We start from the raw sequence: 24943 nt of genomic DNA, 5'->3' as shown, positions 1-24943 counted from the left end.
AAAATGAAAACAAAATTTAATTTATTTTCGCTTAAAAAATAGAACCAAAAATGAAATGAAATTTGAAAATAGAATAGAATAGAATAGAATAGAATAGAATAGAATAGAATAGAATAGAATTCAGCCTCCACACCAGATTTTCCTGCAAAAACTCTCCCCCAAAAAAGACGGGAGGCGAATTTTATTGAGTTTTATATTAGTTTATGTTTATTGAATAATTTTCCCTTTTATTGAATTATATCCCCCCATTTTTCCTGAGGCAAACCAAACTAAACCCGAAGCCTGAATCAATTTATTGTTGGGTTTTGGAGAATTTTTTCCCCTGGAATACCTGAATTCCTTAGGAAAACCTGGGGTTATTTGGGGGTGGTTTTGATCTTCTAAAGAAATTTAAAATTCTACCAGGCAAGAAATGGGAATTCTGAATTTTGAATAAAAATTCTGAATTTTTATTAAAAGTGATGAGGGCAAGAATGGATTTTTTGCGGCTTTTTTCGGTGCCAAATTCTGGATTTCAGGTAAAACTTTGATATTTCCTCTGGAAAATCCTTCCCTGGCTGCCTTCCCGCTTTTCCCAACAAATGGAATATGTGGAATTTATTAAACACGTGGAATATATGGGATATGTGGGATATATGGGATTTATGGAATAAATGGATTATATGGAATATATGGGATTTATGGGTTATATTAATTACATGGATTATATGGAATATATGGGATTTATGGGTTATATTAATTACATGGATTATATGGAATATATGGGATTTATGGGTTATATTAATTACATGGATTATATGGAATATATGGGATTTATTAAACGCATGGAATATATGGTATATGTGGGATATATGGCAAATATGGCATTTATGGGATATATGGAATAAATGGATTATATGGAATATATGGGATTTATGAATTATATTAATTATATGGATTATATGGAATATATGGGACTTATGGGTTGTATTGATTATATGGATTATATAGAATATATGGGATTTATTGGTTATATTAATTATATGGATTTTTATTATTTATATGTATTATTTGGGATATAAATCGTTGTCTATCATTTCTATAAAATAAATAAATGTGTAAATAGAAGATTTGGGATAAAACCCAACGGTGGCAATGAGGCCGAGCCTCCTTGGGGCTTCTCCACCCTGTGCCCACCCATTCCTGTCCCACAGGGACGCACCTGCGGGGTCCCGAAATTCCGGATCCCAAAGTCCCCGATCCCCAAATCCCCAAATCCCTCATCCAGAAATCCTGCATCCCAAAATCCCGGATCCTGAAATTCCGGGTCCCCAAATCCCCAAATCCCTGGTCCCCAAGTCCCCAGATCCCCAAATCCCGGGTCTCCAAATCCCAAAATCCCGGGTCCCCAAATCCCAAAATCCCTGGTCCCCAGATCCCCAAATCCCGTGTCCCCAAGTCTCCAAATCCCGGGTCCCCAAATCCCAAAATCCCTGGTCCCCAGATCCCCAAATCCCGGGTCCCCAAATCCCCAGATCCCTGGTGCCCAAATCCCGAATGGGGATGGGCTGGGAGCGCTGCTCGTTTTGGGAGGAATTCCAGGGAAAAAGGGATGGGCTTGGGAGCGCTGCTCGGTTTTTGGGGGGAAAAAGGGATAAGCCAGGAGAGCTGATCTTTTTTGGGTGAAAAAGGACAGAGATGAGAGCGCTGCTCCTTTTGAGGGGAAATAGGGTTGAGGTTAGAAAGCTGCTCTGTTTTTTGGGGGAAATTCTGGGGGGAAAAGGGTTGAGGTGAGAGTGCTGCTCGTTTTTGGGGAAATTCCAGGGAATAGGATCTGAGCTGGGAGCGCTGCTGCCTGTGGGGGGTTCCGGGGGTCGGGACGGGGCCGGGCGGTCCCGGGGGGGTCCCGGGGGTCCCGAGGGAAGGAGGAGGGGGCGGCGGCGGCTCCGGGGGATGTTCCGGAGGGTCCCTTTGAGTTTCAAATGAGATTCGCTGGCCTTTGTAGTGCCCGCCGGGCCGTGCCCTGCTGCTCACCCCGGCCCGGCCCCTCCTCGCCTGGCACCGCGCCCAATCCCGGGTCTAACCCGGCCTAGCCTGGTCCCCATCCCGGGCCTAGCCCTGTCCCCATCCCGGGTCTAACCCGGTCCCCATCCCGGGCCTAGCCCTGTCCCCATGCCGGGTCTAACCCGGTCCCAATCCCGGGTTTAGCCTGGTCCCCATTCTGGGCCTAGCCCTGTCCCCATGCCGGGTCTAACCCGGTCCCAATCCCGGGTTTAGCCTGGTCCCCATTCTGGGCCTAGCCCTGTCCCCATGCCGGGTCTAACCCGGTCCCAATCCCGGGTTTAGCCGGGTCCCCATCCCGGGCCTAGCCCTGTCCCCATCCCGGTCCCTGCGCGTGTGTTTTGGGCTCGTTTTGATGTTTTCCTTCCGACCTTTTGCAAATCGCGACTGTTAAAAATCCCCTTTTCACCTTTTCCCCCCGATGTTTTCCCCCTCTTATCTCGGGGCTAATTGGCCTCTCTAAAATCTCTTCTCGAGAGCAAATCCCGCTCCTGTCCCGGCCCCACTCCCAGGGGTGCTCCGAGACCCAAATCTGGGCGGTTTTGAGCCTTTTTTGGGATGGCAGAGTTTGTTTTAGCGTTTTCCCCCTGACCTTTTGCACATCGCGACTGTAAGAAAATCCCCTTTTCACCTTTCCCCCCCGATGTTTTTCCCCCTCTTATCTAGGGGCTAATTGGGCTCTCCAAACCCCTTTTTTCCGAGAGAAAGGAGCGTGTCAGAGCGGGCCGAGATTTTATCTGGGGGCCGAATCCGCAGCAGGTACTTCCCTCCTCACCCTCACCCTCATCCCTCATCGCTCACCCCGCCGAGCAGATTCGCAAATTTACCCAGGGCCGAACAATGGATGCTCCTGGCAGCCCCTCTGTTGACTTGTTTAGAAATCCCGGAGGCGTTTCGAGGTAAAAAGGTCAGAGCTGCACCGGGCCCTCCCTGGAGGTAAAATTTGATTTATTCTGGGCCAAATCCCCCGTTAGGGCCGGCCTTGGGGGAGCTGAAGGGAGCGAACTGCGTTTGACGCTTTGGTTTTGGGGTTTGGAGGGCGAGAATTCGGGATAAACCCGAAATTCAGAAAAGAATTCAGAAAATCAGGAATTCCTCCCATCCCCAGCGCGTCCCGGGTTCCGCGGGTGCGAATTCCCGATTTTCACCCCGGGGATGAAAAAGGGGACGATTTCCTGCTCTCATCGGGCCGGGAAATGAGGGCAGAATTCCAGCCGGGATTCCAGGAAAAGGGATTGGCCCCTTTGTTCGGGGGAACAGCCGCGGATTTTCCTTCCTCCTCCTCCTCCTCCTCCATCCCAGGCCCCGCACCCCGCAACTCCCAGAGGTTCCCACCGGGCTGAAAAGACGCGAATTGAGGGTGGGGAACAAAAAAATAAAAATCAACTTTATTGGGCTGAGGTAGCTCGGTGTGGGGGCGCGGGGATCGGACGGGGGAAGCGCTCGGCTTTTCCCGATAATTCCATTTTCACCCGCAGGTTTCGGTCCCGAACCCCGCCGGGGAGGGAGGCCGCGGGTTAATCCCGGGTTTATCTGGCCCCGATGAGCCCGGGGGAAGGCGCTGCGGGCTCTGGGGCAGCCCCGGGCTCCTTCCCTCGGTAACGGAGCCCCGTCCCCTCCTCCGCCCGCAGCAGCAAAAATCGCGTCGTAAAAAGAACCCTGTACAGCAGAAATAGTGCAAAACGGGAGCGGGAAATTGCGCTTTTTCTCTTTTTTTTTTTTTTTTTTTCCTTATTTTTTTCTTTCTTTCCTGAGGGTTTGGGTATTGGAGAGGCCTCGAGCGTCTTAGGCGCCCCGGGTCTCGTTTCAAGCTCTACAATCAGGAAATAAAAGGGAAAGGAAAGGGGAAAACGGCCGAAACTTTTTTTGTGTGTGTGTTTTTTTTACATTCTCACAAGGAGGAAAAACGCATCGGGCGGGGGGGGAGAGGGAAAAAATTCATTGCGCTCGTTTGTCCAAAGGGGAGCGAACTAAATTAAAGTTTTTTTTATGCTTTCCCTGGAGTTGAAAGTGCAGTTCCTAAAGGGGAAGGGGAAAGGCAGAGAAGTCCCTGAGACTCGGAAATTCGTGAATTGCTCCGGCCGCGGCTCCTTGGGAGCGCAGCGCCTGCAGAGGGGCCATAAATAAGGAGAGACGGGCGTGGGGACAGCCCCGAGGGTCCTGGAGGGCTCGGGGACAGCCCCGAGGGTCCTGGAGGGCTCGGGGACAGCCCCGAGGGTCCTGGAGGGCTCGGGGACAGCCCCGAGGGTCCTGGGGGGCTCAGGAGGAGCCGGAGCTGGGCGAGGCCTCGGGCGAGGATTGATCCGAGCCCTGGTCCTTGGGCGCCCTGCGGGCCGCGGCCGGGGCCAGCCCTTCCTTCTCCCTCTTCTTCTGCTTCATCCTCCGGTTCTGGAACCAGATCTTCACCTGCGTCTCGTTGAGCTCCAGGGTGGCGGCGATCTCCACCCTGCGGGCCCGCGTCAGGTACTTGTTGAAGTGGAACTCCTTCTCCAGCTCCGTCAGCTGCTTGGTGCTGAAGTTGGTGCGGATGGCGTTGGGCGGCCCCAGCAGCCCCAGCTCCGACGTTTTGCCTGGAAAAAAACCAAAAACCACCAGGGCAGGAGGGGCCGGAGCGATCCCGTCCCTGAGGGGTGTCCTGTCCCCTTCTCCGCGCTCCCGCCCGGCCCCGCTCGGCCTCAGCCCGGCTCGGGGCTCCGGGCTCGGCTTTTCCCGGAGATCCACACGGAGATCCGTCCGGAGATCCATCCGGACATCCCTCCCCTCATCCTCCCGGCTTGGCTTTTCCTGGGATCCGTTCCCTGGATTTTTCCCGCAGGATCCATCCCCTCATCTTTCCGGATCTGCTTTTCCCCCTGGGGTCCATCCCCTGGTTTCCCCCTGGGATCCATTCCCTGCATTTCCCCCCTGGGATCCATCCCCTGGGTTTTCCCCTTCGATTTCTCCCCCAGGATCCATTCCCCGGATTTTCCCCCTGGGATCCATCCCCTGAGTTTTTCCCCTTGGGTTTTTCCCCTGGGTTTTCCCCCGGGATCCATCCCCTGAGTTTTTCCACCCAGGATCCATCCCCTGGATTTTCCCCTGGGATCCATTCCTTGAGTTTTTCCCCCGAGATCCATCCCTTGGATTTTCTTCCTGGGATCCATCCCCTGAGTTTTCCCCCTGGGATCCATTCCCTGGATTTCCCCTGAGTTTTCACCCCGGGATCAATTCCCTGGATTTTCCCCCTGGGTGTTGCCCCGGGATCCATCCCCTGGATTTTTCCCCTGGATTTTTCCCCTGAGTTTTCCCCCTGTGATCCATTCCTTGGGTTTTCCTCCAGGATCCATCCCCTGGGTTTTTACCCCGGTTTTTCCCCCAGGATCCATCCCCGCACCCCGCAGGAAGGGCTGGCAGGGGAGGAGGAGGAGGGTGATGATGGCGGGGGAGGAGGAGGAGGAGGAGGAGGAGGAAGGCCGGGGTTTAAGGGAAGGTGGCGAGGAAGGAAGTGGAACAATGGAGGAGGGGATGGAAGGCACGGCCGAGGAAGCGCCGGGCGTTTCCTGCTCCGAGCTGGGCTCGAATCAGCCCCGGGCCTGCGGGACGCCGAGCTCGGGGAGCTCCGTGGGATGTGATGGGAAATCTCCGGGTGGGGGGTTCAGAAAAAGGCCCCAAAACTCCAAAAACCCCAACCCAAAGACCAAAAAACCACCTCAAAACTCAACTAAACCCCCCAAGCCAAACCAAAACTCCAAAAACCCAACCAAACCCAACCCAAAGACCAAAAAACCGCCTCAAAACTCAACTAAACCCCTCAAAACCCAACTAAACCCTCAAAACCCCCAACACCCAACCAAACCCAACCCAAACACCAAAATACCACCTCGAAACACAACTAACCCCCCCAAAGCAAACCAAAACCCCAAAAAACCCAACCAAACCTAACCCAAACACCAAAAAAACCCCCCAAAACGCATCCAAACCCTCAAAACCCAACCAAACCCCTCAAAACCCAACCAAACCCAAGTTAACCCAACTCAACCCAGTGCTCCATTGGAAGAGGACCCCGAACCCTCGGGAACCCAGCCCTGCCCGGCCCCGCGCCCCACACTCACCTGTTTTGGGGGGGTTCCTCTTCACCCTCATCCACTCGAAGGTCTGCGCTGCCCCGGCCCTGGCGCCGGGCTCGGGGTGCCCCGGAGGCTCCGGCTCCTCCAGCAGAGCCCCCGAGATGTCCCCGTAGAGGCCGGGCAGGTACGCGGGGCCCGCGGGCGGCTCCGGGCCCAGGCCGGGCTGGAACGGCCCCGCGGCCCCGCAGAACCCCTCGGGCAGCGAGGCCGAGCCGTACCCGGAGGGCCCCGGGAAGAAAATCCCGTCCGAGTCGTGCTGGCCCAGGTAGAGCTGCGGGTAACCCTGGGCCGGGTACGCGGGGCCGGGGAAGCGGGACGAGGAGGACGAGGAGGAGGAGGAGGAAGGAGGGTGGAAGCCGTGCTGGGCGAGATGCCCGGCGGGGCCCGGCGGGCCGAAGGCACCCTCGGAGCTCGGAGCGGGGCTACCTGAGCACGGCGGGAAGGACGGGCAGGGCTCGGGGAAGGCGGCGGCGCTGCCGCGGTTACAAATTGCGAACTCCACGAAGGAGTTCATGGCGGTATTGTCCATCTGCCAGTGATGGAGGAGGGTCAGCCCGTTTTGGGGGGCGACGCCGCCTGCCCTCCAACCTTTGGGCCGTCTGTCAAAGCTGGGAAACTTCCTGCCGGGCATGGGGGGACCCCGCGGAAGCGCGGCCCGGCCGGGGGGGACCCCGCGGGCGGAGCGGGCCCAGCCCAATGAGCGAAGTTCGCGGCCGGCTCCGCGCTCATCCATCACGGGCCTGACATTTGCATGACAAAGGGGCTTCAATCAAACCCGGCCCATCAATCTGATAACAACACGGACGCGTCAAAACCTTCTCCTCAAAGACTTTAAAAGAGAGCGGGGTGCGGGGGGAAGGATCGCGCTGACCCGCGAGTGGTTTTTAAGTGCTAAAAAGGGCCCCGGGTGATGCGGGCAGCGGCTTCAGGCGCGAGTTGTGACTTTAAAAGGTTTTTTCCCCCCGATGCCGGCTCGGTGTGAGGGGAAGAAAAGGGGGCGAGGGGACGATGGGGAGGTGTGAGCACAAAAGGATGCTCGGGTGCGCTTTGATTCGTTTGGGAACTTCTCCCCGCAAAGCGCCCCGGCCTTTTCCGGGATGCTCAAAGCTGCCCGAGAAAATCCCGCTCGGTTTTCGCTTTAATCTGGGCTTTGTGCGCGGTAAAAGCGCCCTAATTAAATCAACATTCTAATGAGAGGCCAAATAAAGTTAGCGAGGGCAGAGCGGCCTCGGCTGGAGCCGCGCCAGGCCCGGCCGGGCAATTCCGGGATGGGAACTGAAACCGAGCCCGGCCGGTCCCACCTGGGACCTTCCCGTCCCTCCGCGCGCTAAAACCGGGGCTGGGGGCTCAGTATTGCACATTCCCTGCTAAAACCGGGTTTAGGGGCTCACCCACTGCACATTCCCTGCTAAAACCGGGTTTAGGGGCTCACACACTGCACCTTCTCTGCTAAAACCGGGTTTAGGGGCTCACCCACTGCACATTCCCTGCTAAAACCGGGTTTAGGGGCTCACACACTGCACCTTCTCTGCTAAAACCGGGTTTAGGGGCTCACCCACTGCACATTCCCTGCTAAAACCGGGTTTAGGGGCTCACCCACTGCATGTTCCCCACTAAAAACGGACTCAGGGGCTCAGGCACTGCACATTCCCTACTAAAGCAAGGAATTCACCTCGGGAATTTGGTTTTTAGGGGCTCACGTTCTGCACAGTCCTGACCAAAACCGTGTTTAGGGGTTCACGCACTGTACACTCCCTTCTAAAGCTGATTTTTCGGGTCTCACGCACCACAAATTCCTGACTGAACCCGGGGTTTTAGGGTTTCATGTACTGCACAGTCCCTACTGAAACCGGGAATTCGGGAATTTGGTTTTTAGGGGTTCACGCACCACACATTCCTGACTAAGTCCGGGTTTTAGGGGCTCACACAACACACGCTCCCAAACAAAACCGATTTTAGGAGCTCCTTTACTGCACACTCCCTCCCAAACCCATTTTTAGGGATTTCTGTACCGCACAATCCCTCCCAAACCCGGTTTTAGGGGTTCCTGTACTGCACATTCCATCCCAAAACCATTTTTAGGGATTTCTGTACCGCACAATCCCTCCCAAACCCGGTTTTAGGGGTTCCTGTATTGCACACCCCTTCCCAAACCCATTTTTAGGGGCTCACACACCCCACACTCCCTCCCAGACCCATTTTTAGGGATTTCTGTACCCCACACTCCCTCCCAAACCCATTTTTAGGGGCTCACACACCGCATACTCCCTCCCAAACCCGGTTTTAGGGATTTCTGTACCCCACACTCCCTCCCAAACCCATTTTTAGGGGCTCACACACCGCATACTCCCTCCCAAACCCGGTTTTAGGGATTTCTGTACCCCACACTCCCTCCCAAACCCATTTTTAGTGGTTCACACACCCCACACTCCCTCCCAAACCCATTTTCAGGCGTTCCCAGCCCCTCCGGGTCACCCAGCCCGGCTTTGCTGGGCGCTGCCGTCCCCAGCTGAGGAGGAGGAGGAGGAGGAGGGCAGAGCCTGCCTCCAGGCCGGGCCCGGAGAATGGGAACAGGGCCGGGACACGTTTATTTGCTTGTTCGGCCGAGGGGGACAAGGGCGGACGCCCACGGCCATTTGTTCCTGTCAGGGATTTACGGCCCGGCCACGCTCCGGGAGCGGCTCCGCTGCCTCTGCCCGGGCCAAAAGTTCACCCCGAGAGCCAAACCCGGCCGCGAAAATCCATTTTCGTTCATCCCGCACGTTAAGGGGAACATTTGGTGCCAAATTCCACCCTGGCATCGATATCCGTCCCTCTTTTCAAGCCCAAAATTTGATTTTTTTAATCCACTTCCAGCCCCCGTTCTTCCGTTAAAAAATTAAAGTTTCCATTCTTGCGCCTGTTTATTCATTTAGTCCCGCTCTGCCTGGGGATGAGAGGCCCCAAAATGAGAATATTTTAAATATAAACGGTCTTCAGAACTCTCTCCTGCCTTCTTTGCATAACTCCAAGCGGCGCTCCCGTCATTCCCCTGGCAGCAAAAATCGATTTCTAATTCGATTCCTTTGATATTTCGTTGCGTTCGGGTTCAAACGGGTGATTTACGGCCGTAAAACGAAAAAAGTAAAAAGAGAAAATGCAGATGTTTATTCCGGCCTGGAGCCCGTGGGTTTGAGGTTCCTGATGGTTTCCCACCGCTGCTGCATCAAAGGGATTATTTTAAATTAACATCACCAAAAATCGCGATTTTCTTCAACTTTTCCTCCAGGCCAAACTTAAATTAGAGCTGAGATGAAAAATCCGATTTTATTTTTGTTTGTTTGTTTGTTTTGGGGGATGGGACAGGGGACTCAAAATTGGAGCCGGAATTGGCGAAATTGTGCAAAATTCAGCCTGAAATGGGGACGGGTATTGGAGCTGGGGTTTAGGGCTGGGATGGCTTCGGGAATTTGAGTGTTTAAAATAACATTTTGGGGTTAAACGCAACTTTTTGGAGGTTAAGTGTAACTTTTTTAGGGAAGCCTCAATTAGAGCTGAGGTGAAAAACCCGAATTTTTATTTTTTGTGTGGATGGAAAGGTCGGATGGGACAGGAGAGAAAAGAGGAGATTTAATGAGTTACAGATATCGGGTCATCCGCGGGAAAAAAGGCAGAAAATTCAAATAAAATAGAAAATAAACAAAAACACAATGGAAAAAAACCCCAGATAATTCGGAGAAAATAAAATTTAAAAGAAAAAACCAAAGGAAATAAACCCAGGAAATTCAGATAAAATAGGAGGAGGAAAAAACCGGGGAAAAGCCCAGATTATTCAGATAAAATAGGGGCAAAAAAGGGGAAAAAAAGCCCAGATAATTGGGATAAAATGGGATTATTTTAGGGTCAGGTTCCGCTCCCCGGCTCGGGGACCCTGCCCTGCTCCCCTGGGAATCCCAGCGGCTTCTCCATGGGCCGGAGCCCGCCTCGCCTCATTAATTAGGGTCATTTGCATATTCATTAGTGCGCCAGAGTGGAGAGGAGGGGTCTGGAGCCGCTGCCCTGGGACAGGGATTTGGGGGGTCCTGAATCCCCAGGGATTCCCTCAAATCCCAAATTCCTTGGGGTTCACTCAGATCCCAAATCCCTGTGGACCCCCTGAGACCCCAAATCCCTGGGGGTTCCCTCAAATACCAAATTCTTCCGGGATCGTTCAGATCCCAAATCCCTCTGCGTTCCCTCAGATCTCGAATCCCTTCAGACCCCAAATCTGAGGGTCCCAAATCCCTCGGGATTCCCTCAGATCCCAAATCCCTGGGGGGTTCCCTGAGATCCCAAATCTCTCCAGATTCCTTCCGATCCCAAATGCCTCTGGATTCCCCGGGATCCCAAATCCCTCGGGATTCCCCCTGATCCCAAATCCCTCCAGATTTCCTCAGGTCCCAAATCCCAGGGGGTCCCCCGAGAGCCCAAATCCCTCGGGTTTCACTCAGACCCCAAATCTGAGAGTCCCAAATCCCTCGGGATTCCCTCAGATCCCAAATCCCTGGGGGATAATTCAGATCCCAAATCCCTGGGGGTTCCCTGAGATCCCAAATCTCTCCAGATTCCTTCCGATCCCAAATCCCTCTGGATTCCCTGGGATCCCAAATCCCTCGGGATTCCCCCTGATCCCAAATCCCTCCAGATTTCCTCAGGTCCCAAATCCCTCTGGATTCCCTGGGATCCCAAATCCCTCGGGATTCCCCCTGATCCCAAATCCCTCAGGGATCATTCGGATCCCAAATCCTTCAGGATTCCCTCAGATCCCAAGTCCCTTGGGTTTCGCCTTGATCCCAAATCCCTCTGATCCCAAATCCCTTGGGTTCCCTCCGATGCCAAACCCAGGCCCTGCTCCGCCCCCAAAGCTCACGGACCAATCACCGCCGTGATCAATGGCCGATATCGGCAGCTCGGCTTTATCGATATCGAGATCAGGAAAACCCAAACCCGCCCTTTTTTCCCCATTTTCGCCCCGGATTTCAGCTCCCAGCGTGGGAATGGGGCTGGGATAAACCCGGGAGGTTCCGGGACAAGGTTCCCTCTCCAGGGAATTCCCAATTCCTGGATTCCCATTGATCCCACATCTCCAGAGCTTCCAGGGAGGATTCCCATTGATCCCACATCTCCAGAGCTTCCAGGGAGGATTCCAGGGCTGATCCCACATCTCCAGAGCTTCCAGGGAGGATTCCAGGGCTGATCCCACATCTCCAGAGCTTCCAGGGAGGATTCCAGGGCTGATCCCACATCTCCAGAGCTTCCAGGGAGGATTCCCATTGATCCCACATCTCCAGAGCTTCCAGGGAGGATTCCAGCGCTGATCCCACATCTCCAGAGCTTCCAGGGAGGATTCCAGGGCTGATCCCACATCTCCAGAGCTTCCAGGGAGGATTCCAGCATTGATCCCGCATCTCCAGAGCTTCCAGGGAGGATTCCAGCGCTGATCCCGCATCTCCAGAGCTCCCAGGGAGGATTCCAGGGCTGATCCCACATCTCCAGAGCTTCCAGGGAGGATTCCAGCATTGATCCCGCATCTCCAGAGCTTCCAGGGAGGATTCCCATTGATCCCACATCTCCAGAGCTTTCAGGGAGGATTCCCAGGATTGATCCCACATCTCCAGAGCTTCCAGGGAGGATTCCAGGGCTGATCCCACATCTCCAGAGCTTCCAGGGAGGATTCCAGCATTGATCCCGCATCTCCAGAGCTCCCAGGGAGGATTCCAGGGCTGATCCCACATCTCCAGAGCTTCCAGGGAGGATTCCAGCATTGATCCCGCATCTCCAGAGCTTCCAGGGAGGATTCCCATTGATCCCACATCTCCAGAGCTTCCAGGGAGGATTCCCATTGATCCCGCATCTCCAGAGCTTCCAGGGAGGATTCCCATTGATCCCGCATCTCCAGAGCTTCCAGGGAGGATTCCCATTGATCCCACATCTCCAGAGCTTCCAGGGAGGATTCCAGGGCTGATCCCACATCTCCAGAGCTTCCAGGGAGGATTCCAGCATTGATCCCACATCTCCAGAGCTTCCAGGGAGGATTCCAGCATTGATCCCGCATCTCCAGAGCTTCCAGGGAGGATTCCCAGCATTGATCCCACATCTCCAGAGCTTCCAGGGAGGATTCCCAGCGCTGATCCCACATCTCCAGAGCTTCAGGAGCCCCTCACAAACACCTCCGCCTCGCAAAACCAACATTTCCCCAGCGCGTCGCTCATTTGCATATCCCCCGCCTAATTACCGCCAGGCAATCGCCGTGTTTTGCCAACAATCGAGGGCCTGAATATGCTCGACGCGCTTAATTCGCTTAATTAATGCCCTCCAGTTGCGCGGAACAGAAGGGCAGGGCCGCAAATTCCCGCCCGCCGTTCGTTTGACATTTCGGAGGAGGGAAGGAGAGGAGCGGCAGAGCCTCGCTCCGTAATTCAGATTTTATTGAACGTTCCCCCTCCTCCGCTCCAGCGCCGCTAATTAGGACGGATAAGGAGGGCCCTGCTGTTCGCGGGGGTGATGGAAACTGCGGGGCTGCGGGCGGGGAGGGCCCGTGGGGTGGGGATGGATCCGAGGGGGGTTTGGGGCCCCTCTCCCCACCCTCATTGGGGATTGGTATCGATGGGGGGGCTCGGGGTTCGATCTGAGGAGGGGTTTGGGGTCACTTTTCCCACCCCCCTTAGGGATCGGGATCGATAAGAACTCGGGGTTTAATCTGGGGTGCCTTGGGACCCCTTTTCCTTCCCCCCATTTGGGACGAGGATCAATGGGGCTCGGAGTTTGATCTGGGGGGGGTTGGGGTCCCTTTTCGCACCCTCATTAAGGGATTGGGATCAATGAGGACTTGGGGTTTAATCTGGGGTGCCTTGGGACCCCTTTTCCTTCCCCCATTAGGGATCGGGGTTGATGGGGGCTCGGGGTTTGGTTTGGGGAGATTTGGGGTCCCTTTCCCAACCTCATTGGGGAATGGTATCAATAAGAACTCGGGGTTTAATTTGAAGGGGGTATTTTGGGGTCTCTTTTCCCACCCTCATCAGGGATTTGTAGTGATGAAGGCTCATGGTTTAATCTGGGGAGTGGTTTGGGGTCCCTTTCCCCACCCTCCTTAGGGATCGGGATCGGTGGGGGCTCGGGGTTTGTTCTGGGAGGGGGTTTGGGGTCTCTTTTCCCACCCTCATTGGGGATTTTTATCAATAAGAACTCGGGGTTTAATGTGGGGAGGGGGTTTGGGGTCCCTTTTCCTTCCCCCATTTGGGATTGGGGGTATCAATAAGGACTTGAGGTTTGATTTGGGGGCGTTTAGGGTCACTTTCCCCACCCTCCTTAGGGATTGGTATAAATGAGGGCTCGGGGTTTGATCTGGGGGGGGGTTTTGGGGTCCCTTTTCCCACCCTCATTAAGGATTTGTAGCGAGAATAACTCGGGGTTTAATTTGGGGAGGGGGTTTGGGGTCCCTTTTCCCCGCCCTCATTAGGGATTTTTATCAATAAGAACTCTGTGTTGAATTTGGGGCGTTTGGGACCCCTTTTCCCACCCTCCTAAGGGATTTGTAGTGATAAGAACTCTGGGTTTAATTTGGGGGGGTTTGGGGTCCCTTTCCCCTCCCTTTCCCTGGGGGTCCCTCCTGACCCCTCCCCCGGCCTCGCCCTTCCCCTCCTCCCTTCCCCGCGGGAAAAGGGCGTGGAAATGTGGAAATCCGCCCTTTTTAGACATTTCCCCTCAATTTTATACTGGAGACCATCTCAATGTGGAAATCCGCTGGTTTGGGGACATTTCCCCTTAATTTTAGGCCAAAGCGCACCTAAATGTGGAAATCCGCTGGTTTGGGGACATTTCCCCTCATTTTTAGGGCGAAGACCATCTCAATGTGGAAAAGACATCTCAGTGTGGAAATCCGCCTCTTTTTGGATTTTTTCCCTCATTTTTCATCTGGATACAGGCCCAAAGGATGCGCAGACCCCAAAACCAGCCCGGGGCAGGGCCGAGCTTCCCCTGCTGGGGCTGGAGAGGAGGAGGAGGAGGAGGAAGGAGGGAAGGAAGCGCTGAGCAAATGGCGCTTTGATGGCTCCCTCTGGCAGCTCCGAGCGCTCCGCAGCAGCCGGGGCTGTGAAATAAACCCCAAAATTATGAAAAATGGGTTTGGGGGGCTCCGCTGCACCCCAAATCGGGGGTCGGGGACCCCCAGAGCGGGGGGAAGGCCCTGGGAGAGGGGCAGGGGGTGCCGGGGGGCTGAGCTCGGCCCCGGCGCTGCCTTGTCCCCGCGGGAAGGGGGTGGGGAAATTTAAATATTTAAATATTCAAATATTCAGATTTTCACGGCCGGAGTGGGTTTTGGGTCCGGATAGACGCGGCGAGCAGCGAGGTTTGGGATTGCCGGGTCCTTTTCTGGGGAGGAGATTTGGGGGGTGATGGTTCGGAACCCAAAGGTGGCCCCAAAATCACCGCGCCCCCTCTTTGTTCGAGACCATCCGCAGCAATACCCGAGCATCTGCCCGGCCTTTGCCTTCTTTTAGTTCACTTTTATTTATTTTTCTTTTAAGAGAAAATAGCCTTCTTTTATTTCACTTTTATTTATTTTTACGTATTTTATTTTCTGAGTGTGAACCCAGCCCGGCTCTGCTGCTTTTTACCCCAAATAAAAAATCCCAAATTTCCAACGTTCCCTGAGGAGCGGGGGTGACCCCGCCCAGGCACCGAAAACACCAAATTCACCCCAAAAATCGGTGTGGGGCAGGGGGGACACCCCAAAAACCGAACGGGAGATCCGGGTTTGCTTCACCCCAAAGAAAAAGGGGCTGGGGACGCGTCTGGGCTGCTCCGCTCAGTTTTAGGGTCGCCCCCACCCCAAATTTCCCATCCCATCTGGCTCAAACTCCCCCCCGGACGCCTCCCAAAATTTGGGAAACCCCGAAAAATTCTTGGGGTGATTTATTTGGGGTGGCAGACCCAGAAACCTCCCCCAGATCCCCCCCGGGAGGAGTTTTGGGGTGAAAATCCTGCGAGGGGAGGAAGATTTGAGAGGGATTCCAGAAATCCCGAATGAGATGGAGGATCCGGGGGGGTTTGGGGATTTTGGGGTGGGAAAAGAGGGAAAGAATAAAAGGGGATTTTGGGGGTTTGGGGTTGGAAAAGAGGGGAGGAATAAAGGGATTTTGGGGTTTTGGGGTTGGAAAAGGGACGAGGAATAAAAGGGGATTTGGGGCTTTTTGGGGTTGGAAAAGAGAGTAGGAATAAAGGGGGGTTTGGGGTCTGTGGGGTGGGAAAAGTGACAAGGAATAAAGGGAATTTTGGGGGTTTGAGGTTGGAAAAGAAAGGAGGAATAAAGGGGATTTTGGGGTTTGGGGACTGGAAAAGAGGGGAGGAATAAAAAGGGGATTTGGGGCCTGTGGGGTTAGAAAAGAGAGGAGGAATCGAAGGATTTTTGGGGTTGGAAAAGGGATGAGGAATAAAAATGGTGGTTTTGGGGTTTTGGGGTTTTTGAGGTTGGAAAAGAGAAGAGGAATTAAAGGATTTGGGGGTTTTGGGGTTGGAAAAATGAGGAGGAATAAAGGGGTTTTTGGGTTTTGGGGTTGGAAAAGGGAGGAGGAATAAAATGGGGGTTTGGGGGTTTTGGGGCTGGTAAAGAGGAGAGGAATAAAAGGGGATTTGGGATTGCCAAAAAGGAGCAATAAAAGAGTATTTGGGGTTGGAAAAGAGAGGAGGAATAAAAGGGGGTTTGGGGGCTTTGGGGTTGGAAAAGGGAGGAGAAAGGGGGTTTGGGTTTGGGGTTGGAAAAGGGATCAGGAATAAAGAAAACCCCCCCAGGCCCGTCCCTTACCCCTCCTTCTCCCGCGTTCATTTGGTCACCCCAACGCGTGGATTTATTTTTGAGCTTTTACCCAAAATCCTCCTTTTTTTTCCTAATTTTTTTTGCAGCTCCGGACGTTTCAAACTGCGGTGGATTCTGAGAGAAAGGAGGAGGAGGAGGAGGAGGATGGGGATGAAGGGCGGGATTGGGATGTGGGAGGCCGGGAATGGCCCCGGAATTCGCGTGGGCTCCGCGCTGCCTTTGTGTTGCTTTCCCATCCCTTTATCCCCTTTTTTTTTCCATTTTATTTTCATTTTTCCCTTAAAATTCGAGGATTTTTCCCGTCCCCGAAATGTTAAAATTAAGAAATTGATTGAATACAATAAATAAATAAATGAACAAATAAACAAACACCGAGCTGGGGGATAACGAACCCAGAACTCTGGGAACATTTCCTCTGGAATCGTTGCTTGGGAGCGATTCCTTTTGTCTCCTCTCAGGGCACACAAGGAGATGATTAAACCTCGTTACAAAGCAGGGAAAAGCTGAATGATTTATGGAGGAAAACAAAAAAGAAAAAAAAAATCGCTTTTTTGGAATGAAATCCAGAGCAAACACGCTTCTGTTGCTTTTATAAAGACGTTTATTTACTCTATGAAAAAAATATACAATAAATAATTTGCCCTTTGCTACGAAAGGATTTGAATAAATAATCTACATCTAAAACGTAAAAAGAGGAAGGAAAATTCCCCTGATTTTGTTTTTTTTTTTTTTTAATTTATTTTTTTTTAAATTTTATTATGAAATCTAAAAGTCTCGTTCTGATTCCTGAGAAAGTCGCTGGGGGGAGGAGGATTTATAAATTTAATTTATTTTTTTCTCTCCAGGGGCCGAAATCTCCCCCGTGCGTGAGAACTACCGGCTGCTTCCTTGGAAATAAATAAGGGGGGAAAAAATAAATAAAAGGATCACGAAATACCTGAATTTTAGCAAAACTGGGGATGCTCTTTCACCTTCTGGAGTAAATTTGGGAGGGAGGATTTGGGCGGCTCGGAGCTTCCAATGGAAGTGGGAGGAGGTGGCTGATGGGAAATGGCTTCAGGGCGACTTTTGGGGGTTCCCCTTCTTTTGGGGGGTTTCCTCTTCCTTTTGGCCCAATTTGGTGTTTTCCTCTTCTTTCAGGGCAGAATTTTGGGGGTTCTCTTTTGTCTGGGCCAGATTAAGGTGGGTTCCCCCTATTTTAGGCCAGATTTGGGGTTTCACCCTTCTTTTAGACCAATGTGTGGTTTTGCCCTTCTTTTAGGCCAGGTTTTGAGGGTTCCTCTTCTTTCAGGGCAGATTTGGGGGGATTCCCCTTCTTTTAGGCCAGATTTTGGGGGCTCCCCTTATTTTAGACCAGATTTGTGGTTTCCCCCTTATTTCAGGCCATATTTTGGGGGTTCCCTTTCTCTCAGGCCACATTTTGGGGGATCCCCTTCTTTTAGGCCAGATTTTGAGGGTTTCCCCTTTTCTCAGGCCATATTTTGGGGGTCTCCCTTCTCTTAGGCCATATTTTGAGGGATCCCCTTTACTCTGGCCGTAATTTGGGTGTTCCCTTTCTCTCAGGCCATATTTCGAGCGTTCCCCTTCTTTCAGGGCAGATTTTGAGGTTTCCCCTTCTTTCAAGGCAGATTTTGGGGGGTTCTCCTTACTTTAAGCCAGATTTTGGGGATTCCCCTTTTCTCGGGCCATATTTCAGGGTTCCCCCTTCTTTCAGGCCATATTTCTGATTCCCCCTCCTCTCAGGCCACGTTTTGATGGTCCCCCTCCTCTCAGACCGTATTTCGGGGTTCCCCTCCTCCCGGGGCGGCGCTGCCAGCGGTCGCTCCCATCCCGATCACCCCAAACCGCCCCCGGGCAGCGCAGGGAGCTCCCGTCAGGGCAAGTCCAGGTCGCGCAGGTCCATGGAGCAGAGCGCGCTGCTGAACAGCTCCAGCTCCTCCTCGGAGAAGCGCAGGGGGCTCTGCAGAGCATCGGGACCACCCGGGAAGCCCGGGGCGAGCTCCAGGCACGGCTCCACCGGGAGAGCCCCGAGCTCCACCGGGGATTCGCACCCGGCCCCGGGGACGGCCCCGCGCTGCTCCGCGCTCCCTCCGCGCTGCTCCGCGGGCTCCTCCTTGTGCTGCGTCTGCCGCTTGTGCTTCATCCTGCGGTTCTGGAACCACACCTTGACCTGGCGCTCGCTGAGCTGCAGCAGCGCCGCGATCTCCACCCTGCGCGGTCTGCACAGGTATTTGTTGAAGTGGAATTCCTTCTCCAGCTCCAGCAGCTGCGTGTTGGTGTAGGCGGTGCGGAGCCTCCTGGAGCCGCCGCTGTCCGCCGGCCCCGCCGCCTCTGCCGGGAAAAATCACAGGAATTTGCACCGAAATTCGTTCATTCGGCTTTGCCCGCTCTGGAGGAGCTCCCTGCCTCGGGGGGAAAAAGGGATTTTGCTCCCTGGTCTCTCCCTTTAGAGCCCTTCCCTCTCTGCTGCCTGGTGCATGAAAAGAATTTCTGTCTTCCTTCTAAATCCCTTAAATGGAGGATATTTCTAAATTCCTAAATTTCTTCTCAATTTCTTCTAAATATGTTCTAAATGTCTTCTCAATTTCTTCTAAATATGTTATGAATTTCTTCTCAATTTCTTCTAAATATGTTCTAAATGTCTTCTAAATTTCTTCTAAATTCCTTCCAAATTTTTTCTAAATCTCTTCTAAATTTCTTCTTCATTTCTTCTAAATTTCTTCTCAATTTCTTCCCAATTTCTCCTAATTTTCTTCTAAATTTCTCCTAAATTTCTTAATTCTCTCTTTCCTGTCTTTTGTTGTTTTCTGGGTTTTTTTTTTTTTTACCTTTTCCCTTTGGTACTTTGGTTTCATTATCCCACTTTCCCCCGGCCAATGAGCTCCGGTGTCTGCCCCGGTCCTGCCCGGTTTTACCGGAGCCCTGGAAATCCTGGAATTGTTCCTCCAGCGCTTCATCCCGAGGGAGCGAAAGCAGCGAGAGGCTGCTCCTTTTTCTGGGGGCGTTTTGGGGTGTAGTCATTCCATTTCGCAGGATCAGCCCTCGCTCTTTCACCTCCCCACCCATTTTCCTCCCCCCTCGGCGCATCTTTGGGGTTTCGTTGTTTTTTCTTTTCCCCTTTTTTAATTTTTTTTCCCCCTTTTTCCCCCCCCGTGGGCTGTAAAACCCCGCAGCTCTGGCTCTGAAAGCCGAACAAACGGAGGCGAAACCCCCCCGGGCCCTCCTCGCTCGGGGCTTGGGCAGAAGCGGCAGAAATTTGTTATTTTTATTGGGAGGTGGAGGAGGAGGAGGGAGCAGAACCCCCCGAGTTCATCGCTCCGTGAATTCCCCGATCCCAGGGCAGGGGGATGGGCTGGGGCCGTTTTGGGGCAGAATTGGCCATTTCCCATTTTTTTCCCATTTTTTTCCCATTTTTTTCCCTTTTTTCCCCCCATTTTTTCCCTTTTTCTTTTCAATTTTTTTCCCATTTTTCCCCTTTTTTTTTTTTTTCCATTTTTTCCCTTTTTTTCCCATTATTTTCCCATTGTTTTCCATTTTATCCGATGCACCCCCGGCCATACGAACCTGCGGGAGATCCCGTGGCGGGCGCCGGCTCCGAGGATGATGATGATGGTGGGGACGAAGCGGCCGGAGCGTGGCCGTTCCTCTTGGACGGTTTCTTCTCCTTCATCCAGGGGAACCGCGCTGCCCGCGGGCTGGGCTGGGCCGGGCCGGGCCGGGCCGGGCCATGCGGGGCTCGGCTCTGGCTCCTGCCCGAGTGGCCATCGAGGCTTTGCAGGAGGCTCTGCTCGAAAGGAGGAGGAATGAACGTCGAGTCCTTGATTGATGAAGTTTGAAATGTCTCCAGGACAGCCGGCAGAGACGTCAGGCACTCGGCGAGCGAAGGCTGGCTGTTTATAAACCCGATCTCCCTCTCAAATTCAAAATTCATGGCTTTTCCAGGCTTTAAAAAAGCGGGAGGGAGGCGGGGGAGAGGGAGGAGGAGGAGGAGGGGGAGAGGGAGAGAAACCGGAGGGCCTCGGGTTTTTGATGGCGGGGATGATGACTGTCCTCGCGCTTTTAATAATTGTTATATTGCTGATAATACGGGCGGAGGGGACCCTGCTCTGCTAAACTCGGGGCTGGGGCGAAATTGCAGCCAATTCTCGTCACGTGGGCGGCCCCGGCCAATGGCAGGAGCGGCCTGGTGGCAAACAGAAAGCGTTATTTTCTTTAACTGATTAAATAAAAAGGGAGGAAAAAGCGAGAGAGAGAGGGGAACCCCAGAAAAGCCAAGAGGAGCACCCCAGAACCAACATCATTGAATGGCTGTGGGCAAAGAGATCCTTCCTTCCTTCCTTCCTTCCTTCCTTCCTTCCTTCCTTCCTTCCTTCCTTCCTTCCTTCCTTCCTTCCTTCCTTCCTTCCTTCCTTCCTTCCTTCCTTCCTTCCTTCCTTCCTTCCTTCCTTCCTTCCTTCCTTCCTTCCTTCCTTCCTTCCTTCCTTCCTTCCTTCCTTCCTTCCTTCCTTCCTTCCTTCCTTCCTTCCTTCCTTCCTTCCTTCCTTCCTTCCTTCCTTCCTTCCTTCCTTCCTTCCTTCCTTCCTTCCTTCCTTCCTTCCTTCCTTCCTTCCTTCCTTCCTCCCTCCCTCCCTCCCTCCCTCCCTCCTCCCTCCCTCCTCCCTCCCTCCGCCACTTCCTCCACTTCCTTCTGCCACTTCCGCCACTTACTTCCGCCCCTTCTGCACTTCCGCCACTTCCTTCTGCACTTCCGCCACTTACTTCCGCCACTTCCTTCTGCACTTCCGCCACTTCCTCCCCATTCCCTGCCCCGTTCCAGCCCCGTTCCCTGCCCCGTTCCATCCCCGTTCCTGCCCCATTCTCTGCCCCGTTCCATCCCCGTTCCAGCCCCATTCCCTGCCCCGTTCCTGCCCCGTTTTTGCCCCGTTCCGTCCCCGCCGCTCCCGGTGCCTCCAGCCCAGCCCTGGCTGTGAACCCTCAGGAAGCCGAGCGATCTTTTAAGCTCAGTTTAGTTAAACCCGCCCGATGTACGGGTTTAAATGGCTCCTAAAGAGCGGCCTAATCCCGGTCCTTCCCAGGCCGGCCTTAATGGACCCCTTGCACTTCGCCCAAGGGCCAAAAGCGTTTTGAGGTCGCGGCTATCTCTGAAATCGCATTTCTTCCTCCCCACCCCTTCTTCTGCAATACAGCAGCGCCACTTCCAGAGTTTACAAAATAAATAAATAAAATGAAAAAGTCATTTCCCAACTTTTTTTTCTTTCTTTCTTTTTTTTTTTCTTCCTTTCTTTCCCCTCTCTAAAGCGCCCCGGGTCCACAGAGCCCGAAAAGAGGAGAGAAACCATCAATCTTCCACTGCAAAGCCTCCTGACAGCTCTCCCTGACTCACTCCGCACAGAAATTCTGCTTTTACCACGGAGTTTTTAACTCAGGGCAGATTTATGAACTTTAATCCGCGGGTTTCAATGGCGGATACTTAAAATAAAAGGAGAGAAATTAAAATAAATGTGCCTGGAGGGGACGGAGAAGGAGTTTGGGTTTGCTGGAGCTCCAGTTATCCCAGTTTGCGGCCGGGAGGGACTGGGAGGCTCCGCTCCCTGGAAACTTTTGTCACTTGAAACATCCGCGTGGGTGGGAATGAATCTAAAACAGAATAAATCCAAAGCTCCTTCACCGAGTGGGGGTAAAGAAAATAATTACAATAATTAAAAAAATACCGAGCGCAAACCCGAATTTCCCCGAGTGTTTCGTGGATCCGCGTATGAAAACCACCCCAAAATCTGTTTCATCTCAGATCAATGATATAAAATAAAATAAAATAAAATAAAATAAAATAAAATAAAATAATCGGGTTTTGCTCGTTGCTGGCTGGTTTGAAGGGGATGTTTGGGGTTTGCGATTCCTGGGTTTGAGGGATGGGGATGGAGAGGAGAATTTGGGATGGAAAATTCTTCCCAGCCGCTGCCAAAAGTTGTCTCGGCTTTTTGCTCGCACTCGGAGCTGCAAGGGGGAAAGAAAAATGAAAATAAAGGGGAATGAAAAGAGGGGAAAGTGAAAATTGGGGGGAATGAAAAGAAGGACAAATGGGAAGAGGGGGGAATTTTAAAAGGGGGCAAAAAATAAAAGTGAGGGGATGAAAAGAGGAGGGGAATGAAAATGGGAGAAAAATAAAAGGGGGGGGGAAATGGAAATGAAAAGAGGGGAAGTGAAAAGAGGGGAAATGGAAGGGGGGATGAAAAGAAGAGGGAAAATGAAAATATGGGAAAAGGAAAAGAGGGAAGGAAATGGAAAAGGGGGAAAAAAGAAAAATGGGGGGATGAAAAGGGGAGAAAATGAAAATATGGAGAAACTAAAAGATGGAAAAGTGAAAAGATGGGAAAACGAAAAGGGGGGGGGAAATGAAAAGGGGAGAAAATTAAAAGTGGGGGATGAAAAGGGGGAGGAATTAAAAGGGGGAGAAAATGAAAAGATGGAAAAATTAGAAGAGGGGGGAATGAAAAGAGGGAAAATTAGAAGAAGGGAAATGAAAAGAGGAGAAAATGAAAAGAGGGGGGAAAATAAAGAGAGGGGAAAGAAAAAAAAAAGGAAAAAACCTCTTGGGAAATTGGGATTTTTTTCCCCCCCATTCATCACACGGAGGCAAAGGGGGAAAAACCTCCCGGGTGAGGGAGAGGTTTCGCATCCTGGGATGAATTCCGGAGCCCGCCAGGGAGGGAGGGCCCAGGGCGTGCCCCGGAATTGCTTTTTTCCCCTTTTTCCCGGATTTTAACAATTTCCTGGGAATCCCTGGCTCAACATGGCGCCGGGAAAATCCGGGAATGGGAGCGGGCAGAGAGAAACGTTCTGCGAGATGATCCCGGCCCACCCGGGGATAATTTATTAATTTTATTATTAAAAATAAATTTTAAAATTTATTTTTGAATTAAAAATATTTCACAGGCCGGGATGGGGAATTGTTCCTTGTGGTCCCACTGCCTCACATCCCGTTATTATTTATAATTATTTATAATTTTAATTTTTAATCATTAACCTGGGACTTGGTTTATGAGGCAGGATCGGAGCTCGGTGTGGTTTCTCATGAGAGTTTTTCTCAACCAGAGCTTTGTTTTTATTAATGCCTCGGGGATTTGCGCTGGCTGTGCACACAGGTGGATGAAAAGAGTAAAATGTGAAATATCGGAAATGTAGAAGTGTGAGGTAGAAAATGCGGTGTAGGGAATGCAGGGTATTGGATGTAAAATATAAAATGTAAAAAATAAAATAAAAAATATAAAAAAATTAAAGATAAATTATATAACACAAAAAATACTATATAAAATATAGGTTATGGGCTATAAAATGTGTAATATATAATATATAATGTATAATATATATAACATTATACATATTATATTATATATATAAATATATAAACTATATAAACTACATAAAAACTATAAAAATACATAAAGTACAAAACACAAAACCCACGTGCTGCTTCTACACCCAACGCCCTTTTTTCATTTTAAATTTTTTTTTCTTTTTTTTGGGTACCTTTTCCAGCTTTTCCATCCTTTTCTCGTGGTCGCAATGAAAATCCAAAACCCTCGCTCCTTCCTCCTCCTCCTCCTCCTCACCCCAGCCTTTCAGCCTTCCCAGCCCATAAAACTTTTATTGCCCCTCGCTGCTTTAATGGGAGTTTTCTTAGGGCTTTAGAGCAGAAAAAGCAAATTATTCATGGCTTCCCCGCCTGCTTTCACTGCCGGCCGGGGCTCTTCTCCCCTTTCGCTTTCACCTTTTTTGGGAGTTTTTTTCCCTCTTTTAGCCCAAATTTGGAGGGCCCGGGAGGTGCTGCTTGGCGCACGTGGGTGCCGCACATTTCTATTTCAGAAATAATTCCGTTGTTTTAGCCAGAATTCAATTATTTTGGCCCTAATTGAATTATTTAATATTAAATTAAATAACATAGAAATTATGGATTTCATTCCTCGTCACTTCCCAGGACCCCGGATGGAAACTCTGGGCCATCTTTACGTTTTCTTCTCTCCTTTATTTATTTTTTCCCCTCTCCTTGTTTTTATTTATTATTTTTCATGATTAATCCCTTTTCCTTTGTTTTCCTTCCCTCTCCAATGGCAGCCCGGGCCTGGCTCCACGTGATCCCTCTTTGTGGGCCCGAATTCCCAGGATTTCACCCCAAACCAACTCCGCTCTCCATCCCTCTCCTTTTCCTCCCAATCTCCCTTCAACAAGTTTTATTTTTTCGCCTTGAAATCCCTTTTTTATTTTTCCCAAAAAAAACCCGGACGGACAGGACGAGCTAAAACGGAGAGCAGAAAGTTTATTGAGGAATTGTTGGGCAGACAGGAGGAAAGAAAAGAGCTACTGTAAGAACAAAGGGAGAGCGGCGAGAGGAGGGGCGGAGGGGAGGGAGCCGCGATGAAATTCTTCTAATTCAGGACGAAACAATTCCGGTCTGCTCTGCTCTCATGCCTCCAGAAGAACTAATTACATTATTCATAAGTACCGAGGGAACAGAAAACTACTGCTTCTCCCTAAATTACAATAACTAAAAGGAGCTCGTGGTACAATGACAAGGGGAACACAATGTCCTTTTTTTTTTTTTAATTTTTTTGTTGTTTTTTACTCTTTTTCTGCTTTTTTCTGCTTTTTCTTGGAAGGAAATACTAAAAAAGTACCGCTTGATCCTTATTTTTGTCGTTTCTTTTTGCTTGCTTTTCCGTCATATAAATACATGGTCTGGGAGGGGCGGGGGGATAAATAATACAAAAAAAGAAAAACAAAAAAAGGAAAATATTTTCAACTGCTATAACCAATAAATATATATGAATGTTCACCAGAACACACACCTAACTGAAGGGCACCTCGACGGAGCTGAGAGCCCTTCAAAGTTGCTTTTTTAATTATTATTATTATTTTTTTTAATACCCATTATATGTAAACTCTAAGTGCAACAAAGATGTCCCAGCAG

General features: G+C 51.4%; 3 protein-coding genes across 3 annotated transcripts in view; all 3 read right to left on the bottom strand.

The window, feature by feature from the left end:
* SKAP1 (src kinase associated phosphoprotein 1) overlaps nt 1-2643 on the bottom strand; it is an 80397-nt gene extending 77754 nt beyond the window's left edge. Inside the window, exon 1 of the mRNA XM_058820552.1 lies at nt 2633-2643. Within this exon, the coding sequence (XP_058676535.1) occupies nt 2633-2643 (11 nt within the window). The remainder of the gene's footprint in view (nt 1-2632) is intronic.
* Nucleotides 2644-4299: 1656 nt separating this feature from the next.
* On the bottom strand, nt 4300-6675 carry HOXB1 (homeobox B1). Its single transcript, XM_058820714.1, has 2 exons — nt 6132-6675; nt 4300-4610 (listed from the first exon to the last, which is right to left on the bottom strand). Exons 1-2 carry the CDS (start codon nt 6673-6675, stop codon nt 4300-4302), a joined length of 855 nt encoding a protein of 284 aa, XP_058676697.1.
* Nucleotides 6676-16672: 9997 nt separating this feature from the next.
* HOXB2 (homeobox B2) lies at nt 16673-20018 on the bottom strand. Its single transcript, XM_058820570.1, has 2 exons — nt 19543-20018; nt 16673-18309 (listed from the first exon to the last, which is right to left on the bottom strand). The coding sequence occupies exons 1-2, from the start codon at nt 19907-19909 to the stop codon at nt 17852-17854; spliced, it is 825 nt and encodes a 274-aa protein (XP_058676553.1). The 5' UTR covers nt 19910-20018; the 3' UTR covers nt 16673-17851.
* Nucleotides 20019-24943: the final 4925 nt, after the last annotated feature.

This window comes from Ammospiza caudacuta, chromosome 27, assembly GCF_027887145.1.
Source record: "Ammospiza caudacuta isolate bAmmCau1 chromosome 27, bAmmCau1.pri, whole genome shotgun sequence".
Taxonomy (NCBI): domain Eukaryota; kingdom Metazoa; phylum Chordata; class Aves; order Passeriformes; family Passerellidae; genus Ammospiza; species Ammospiza caudacuta.
This window is presented reverse-complemented; position numbering and strand designations above follow the sequence as displayed.

Coding starts and splice junctions, on each gene's coding strand:
- HOXB2 (XM_058820570.1), bottom strand. CDS start 19,909: ATGAATTTTGAATTTGAGAGGGAGATCGGGTTTATAAACAGCCAGCCT. Junction 18,310..19,542: donor CGCCACGGGATCTCCCGCAG/GTTCGTATGGCC, acceptor TTTTCCCGGCAG/AGGCGGCGGGGCCGGCGGAC.
- HOXB1 (XM_058820714.1), bottom strand. CDS start 6,675: ATGGACAATACCGCCATGAACTCCTTCGTGGAGTTCGCAATTTGTAAC. Junction 4,611..6,131: donor GAGGAACCCCCCCAAAACAG/GTGAGTGTGGGG, acceptor GTTTTTTTCCAG/GCAAAACGTCGGAGCTGGGG.